This window comes from Coturnix japonica, unplaced genomic scaffold (assembly GCF_054131305.1).
Source record: "Coturnix japonica strain WE unplaced genomic scaffold, WE-NBRP24 Scf046, whole genome shotgun sequence".
Lineage (NCBI taxonomy): Eukaryota > Metazoa > Chordata > Aves > Galliformes > Phasianidae > Coturnix > Coturnix japonica.
This window is the reverse complement of record NW_028188949.1, coordinates 3,293,639-3,300,092: the sequence shown is the minus strand read 5'-3', so window position 1 is coordinate 3,300,092 and position 6,454 is coordinate 3,293,639. Positions and strand designations below refer to the sequence as shown.

The 6,454-nt window shown below is 42.9% G+C and overlaps 1 protein-coding gene across 1 annotated transcript; it reads left to right on the top strand.

Moving 5' to 3' along the window:
- Positions 1-3,983: 3,983 nt before the first annotated feature.
- Positions 3,984-5,891, top strand: LOC146752401 (liver-expressed antimicrobial peptide 2-like). The gene is made up of 3 exons (XM_085532008.1): positions 3,984-4,134; positions 4,538-4,674; positions 5,618-5,891. Exons 1-3 carry the CDS (start codon positions 4,078-4,080, stop codon positions 5,652-5,654), a joined length of 231 nt encoding a protein of 76 aa, XP_085388134.1. The 5' UTR covers positions 3,984-4,077; the 3' UTR covers positions 5,655-5,891.
- The last annotated feature ends 563 nt before the right edge of the window (positions 5,892-6,454 follow it).

Here is a 6,454-nt window from a genome sequence, read left to right as displayed (position 1 = left end):
GCACAGCGGGCAGCCCGTGCTGCTCTGTGCCGTGCCCTGTGTCAGTGTTTCCTTTCCGTTTCCAGCCTTCCTGGGCACCTACCTGCTGTACTCGTGGGGCATGCAAGAGTTTGAGAGGCTGAAGAGGAAGAATCCTGCTGACTATGAGAACGACCAGTGACTGCACCGCTCAGTGTCACCGCTCTGCGTTACTTGTTCCATTGCTCATTCACGGAACCAGAGGGACGGGGAGATAATACATAATAATGCCTAATAAACTTTAACTTTGGCCTGTATCTTTATATGAAGTCTGTGTCTTACATTGTTTAAGGTGAATTATACCCCGTTATCTGTCAGGTGAATGCCATACAGAGATAACAGTACTAAAATCCTCTAAGCTCAAATTGCTTTATTTCACATTTCTCTCTGACTCTATTTTCTAGATACATTTCTCAGTGTATTCAGTTGAAGGCAGCCCTGGCTACAGTACAGGTGATGAGAAATAGCAGAGCATTGGTGAGCAATTTGATCTTTTTATCCTCCTCTCACTGGCCACTTTTTGCTTGAATTAGAACATATTCCAGTCTGTGTACCTGTGAAGAACAGTCTGATATGATACTGACAAAAATTGCCCAGCCTGACTGATGGTTCAGAATTGAATATGAGCTTTGATCCTTTATACAGTTACCAGGTTATCATATTTATTAATAATAATCAGATGATAAACTGCAATTCTGATGTTTGGTTAGCGTTAACTGGCTGAATTAAAAGCAGTTCCTAGGGAACTACAAGGAAGTAAAAGGATTATTTTAACACCCAAAGATGATTTAAGGAACTCTATTACTACCATTAAATTTTCAAATGCATGACTACAAAATTCACCCCGGGGCTCTTACATGTATGACACGTTTCCCTCTGCAAAGTCCAGAACATTTGGCCCATTCCTTTATCTTTTATTTTTCTTAGTGTTGAGCTGTCTGCCTCAAATTCAAGCAAAGTAACACCTTTATCTCCCTGTCACGCTATTCCTGTAGCTGGTACTGAAAATTTATCTAATCTGGAGAGTGTGACGTTCTTCTGTGATAGATCGTTTGTGGGTTAAGGGCTGAGCTGTCTGGAAGTCAAAGATGCTCAGTCTCTCACTTCAGCAAGCTGTGGATATACACTTCCAATAGCTGCAGGCTTTCTTGTTCTGTACTCCCAAGTGCAGTCTGAGGTTGGCAGAAACAAGCAAAGCAAGCTACTCAGTGCTGTAAGTTCTGCTAAAAATAATCTATTTCAGTTCTATTTCTACTTAAGCAAGGGAAGAATAAACTGGGTTCTCCAATTCTGAGCAGCCAAACATGTCGGCAGCCATACTTCATTCAGAACTCTTGTTTGGGTCTTATTTACTTACCCTCAAACAGCAACAGGAGTTGATTCGTAGCCTGAATAACAGGACATCTAAGGTTTCGTACTGTGGGAGTTTGAGTCAATACTTCCTTTTTGGTACCTCTCAGCAGTTCTGTTGAGCATGAGCAGCTCAGAACAGAGCCCAGCCTCTCGTGAGGTCTCTGCTCCCATTCACAGACAGCTGAACTATGTCCAGACCAGCTGCTAGACTGCTGTAAACAGGTGGCAAGTTCAGCTGCCACTGCTGAGTTTACCTACAACCCAGCAGCCCCGTGAGCTTCAAGCGACAGCACCGCTGCCAGGCCCTGGCTTTTAACCTTCATGCTGCAGGGTCAGCAGCTGGGCTGGAGCTGCTCCCTGTCTGTTCCTGCTGCTGGCAGCACCTGCTGCAATCCCGCTGAGCTGTTCTCATCTCTGCAGTTGCCTGCGGGCCCAGCCGTGCAGCAGGGAGCAAGAAGCAAACCTGGCACATTGACATGCTGCTGCAGTGATGGCTCCCACCTGCCAGGTGGTACGTGGGAGCTCAGCTGAGCAGCATTTCAGAGTCTGAACAATGCAGCTGAAAATCAATCTGTCCCCTCATTTATTTCTGATGTTCCTTCACTAAATGCTAAAAGTGGCAACACAGCAATGTTTTACATTCTTTTCAATTGTTTAAACAATTGCAGTGGCTATCTACTGGCCTGCAACAGACATCTGGACTGCACTGCATTTGCACACATGGAAACAATCAGTCCCTTTTTTTTCTTGCACAGATGAAACAGATGCAGCCCAGAAGGGATCTGCAACTACAAAGACACTATAAAGAACTTATAATACACAACAATTTTGATGTATCATCACACGACTAGTTTTAGCTAGCAAAAAATGCTGAGAAACAATGACATGCTGGAGGCACTGCTCTTAGAGTTGAGATGCCATTCAAACCTGTGCTCCACAGGTGAAGGCAGTAATTAAAACTCAGTTGTATGTAAAGAAAGGATTCAGTAGAAGAAACAGTTGAGAAATTCACAGCAAAATGTAAAAAAAACAACCAACCAACACTGAAGTTCAGCTATTTGATCTGCAGTGATTATGTGAGACCCAAGAATGCAAAATAAAGACCAGTTTTGATTCCTCCTCACAGGGAAGCAAGACAAATAAGGGGAAGTGGGAAAATATAAGAGGAACGCCAGAAAAGGAGCAAATCTTCCTGCAGTGGGTTGGAGGCAATATGCTGCAAAGGGCTTTCATTTAATCCCAGTGAAATTTGGGCTTCGCAGTAATCATTTGTAGGCTGGAACCTGACAACCAAGCAGGCATTATCTTAATCTATGTAACTTGCCTTCCACGCTGGCACTTATGCCTCCATATTGGGCAATCACAGAAAACTGTAGCCTACTGCATTCACATTTGGATTTATAATGTAGCTGAAGCACAATTATTTTGTACAGTACCTGAAATATTTGTTTTTAAACAGACTGCTTCCAAATCTACGTGCAGAGCTTGACACAGCTATACTGGTGTTCTGCTACTCTGCAACTGAAAAAAGTCATTTCCTTGACAGATACAGCAAACCTGGACATACGTGGTAGCTGGGTGCATGAAGCATCACAGCCAAAAAGGAGTAAATAGTGACAAGGTGCATTTACAGAGTAGTAATCTTAGACACACACCTACTCCTACTTGTCTCAGTGGGAGACAAGTGGGGGAAGCATGTTTCAACTTTGATATTTTGGAAGAAATGGGAAGCAGTATGTAGTGCTTTTTAAACATTATTTTCTCTGGGCTGTTGGCAATCTTCTATCACCACAGAAGAGTTTAAGATTTCCCTTAATTACAGTCTGCCTGTCCGCATCAGTGGGAGTTTTGTAGGCACCTTTCAGAAGATGAATCGTGAGGTAGACTATGAGATACAGAGGCAGAGTACAGCAGAGAGCATTCATCTCCATAAACCAGTCTTGCTACATAGAGCAACTCACCTCCATAAAATCCTTGCAGCCATCCCTTCTACTTTTTTGCTTAGCTATCTAGAGATTAACTGCACATGAGGATCCTTGAAAGGACAGATCTGTGATTTACCTACCAAGTAATAACATTATTTTGACATTCCAAACCCCACATGGAAAATATTATATCTGATTCTCAAGTACTGCTTTGTGGGAATAAAGGTTAAATTATTTGCTTGTGATTCTTTCACACACCAAGAATGAGAAGCAGAGTCGAAAGTTTGATTCTCTGCTCAAAATACTCTCAGGAGAGCAGTATTTACCTCCCAGCTGGCAAACTCAGAGCTGTGCATGCTGTGAATGTCACAGAAGTCAAATAAGGTTATGGCTTTTTGATCTTCACCATGAGACTGTTGGCCACCCACACTTTTACTTGCAGGCACACAAGTGAGTTCTGGTAACATGCTAGATAGGTGTTAAAGAAAGAACAGTTGGCAAATCTGGTAAGCTGACCAGACAAAGTACAAGTGGAAGGAGAGTAAATCATTAGCTAGATAGATAGGCCTTGAACCAGATCGCTTCAGTAGATGCTAACTTTGTAATTCCCTCTTGCTCCTAAATGAACTTTGTTCCTGTAAGGACTGACAGCTGATGCAACGATAAGAGAATGAAGCCTATAAAAATCTGGCTGTAGCTTGGGAAGTTCTATTCGGGGCTCTTCCAACCTCCTCCACCCACAGCTGCTCCTACAGTTGAAGTGGCAGCTCATCCTGTGAAGATGCACTGTTGGAAAAGCATGGCATTCCTTTTATTCTTCTCACTGCTGCTCAGTCAGGTAAGCACAGATTACTGTTTGAAGTGCTAGTTCAGATGTCAGACAGCAAAGACGTGCATGAACGAGAGGAACTGGCAGGAGTCAGCAGTGTGGGTAGAGCTCTTTTGGGGGACTCAGCATCCCAAAGAAGCAGAGTGTCTGCCTAGTGAAGATGGGTCACTTGCTCAGTTACTTTTCAGAGTAATTGTGCCTTCCCTCCCAAAGTAACTAAAATGCTGATTTTTAATAACTATTTCTTTAGGACTCGGATACAAACAATTATGCTTTAAGAGAGCAATGTCTGAAAACAAGGAAGATTTAAAGTCCTTCACTTAGTAATGCTTAAGATGATTGACCCGAGCATCAAAATGACCCTCTGCCCACTGCTGCTGCATGTTGCTGACAGTTGGCTGCTCTGTTCCAGGCACACTCTGCTTCCCTGCACCAACCACAGCCCCTCCAGAGACAGAAGCGGATGACACCTTTCTGGAGAGGAGTCTCACTGAGACCCGTTGGAGCCTCATGTAGGGATAACAGTGAATGCATTACAATGCTATGCAGGTACTAACCCTAATCAACATCATGGCTTGGAGACGTTTGATACTGTGTTATGTGGAGGAAGTTCCTACTTCTTCTCAATCAATTAAGATATGAGATTAACTCTGTGCATAAAAGAAAAAGATGCCAGGAATAAGGATGGAGCAATAGATTGAGACCTCTTCTGTTGGCAGTACAAACAGAACAGAGTCCAAGTGCCCTTGATGACAGGCCTGAGCCATTGCAGTGCAACCCCAGAAAAGTCATCTTAGAAAGAGAAAAAAGAACACAGAGTTCGAGACTGAATTTAGGTACTGAGGCCTTAAAAATTAATCCTTAAGGCCAAAATAATTCACTTTAAAGCATATATTAATTAAAAGGGACTAGTTCAGCTCTCATTTTGAAGAGAGCTAAAATACTAAAGCAAAAATTCCTCAGTTGCCATGCACACGAAGTATGAGTAAATTGTCCAAATCCATATAAAAAGTGATGTTGAAGTTACTTGGTGACTGAAAGCTGATTTTGTGGCACCTACTGTACTGCCAGAAAGCAAATGGAAGAAGAGCAGAACATATACATCATCTAGATGCAAATGCTACAGGAAATGGTAGTCAGGCTCCTCTTTTGCATGCATTTGAAATGCTTCTTGTGGTTCTACCAACTAGTATGGATGAACTGTAACAGCAGCTACAGGAAGATAAATAGACAGAAAGGTGTCTCTTATGGGTAACTTGTACGCCACTATCTGACTACTGGGTCAGACCTGGGTAAGCTGTTCTTTGCAGTTACCATGAGAAGCAAAGAATGTAAAACGAATAAAGTCAAACTGAATTAAGTCAGTGAGATAACAGCAGCACTGCTGCAATGGCTGAGTAAGATGAGCACCGCTAGGGCTGGATAGACTTGTGTAAGCCCTACATGGCCGCCAGTCTGAGCTGTCAGTGCCTGACGATGTTTTGTCCTCCAGGAAGAACCGCTGCTTCCTTAGAACTGCCTCCGAGTGACCTGCCTCTAAGAACACCCACTGCTGTTACTGCTGCCACGGCTCAGCTCTACTTGTGACGTATTTATTGACCACTCAGAAGCTACGACAGCAAATCAGCAACAAGTACATTCGACTTTCCTGCCACAGGAACTGGTAAAAGGACTTCAAAAAGATGGAGAGCATTCGCTCACCGGGGTTGTACCTCTGCAGCACGCACTGAGGATGGCCAAGCTCAATAAAAGGACTCTGCATCTCATGTTTGTTTTGTTTGTAATTGTTCATATATATATATTTATTTTAAGGTGCGTATTAAAAGTTTATATTCCGCAAACTACCTGGGTTTCCCCTTGCATCCTGTGACCACAGTGTCTGCTGACGGCACATCAGGCACTTCAAGCAGAAGTGCTTATTTCACAGTGGACTTTAGACATTTATCGTTCAACCTGGCAAGTGTGTAAAGTTGATCACGCTTCTGTCTCATTTCAGTCTCAATAGCTGAACTCTTAGCCGGACTTCAAATAAAAGCCTGTTAGAAGAGAGAGCAAACAAACTGATAATAATAGTGCTAGCAGATTCAATATACTAAATATATCTGGTGATAACTGGAAGAAGTATTTACTTTTAAATTATTTCTAATCAAAATTGCCTACGTCCCAAGCTGACCTCCCCGTCTGAATAATCCCATTATTTCAACATACCTCACATACTGGACGGTATCTTCCCTTGTTATGCAGAGTGCTGGGGTCAAAAAAGAAACCTCTGCTTAAAAATACAGCAGCAGGGAGCACGCAGCCCTTTCAACAGACAGGACCACTTTGA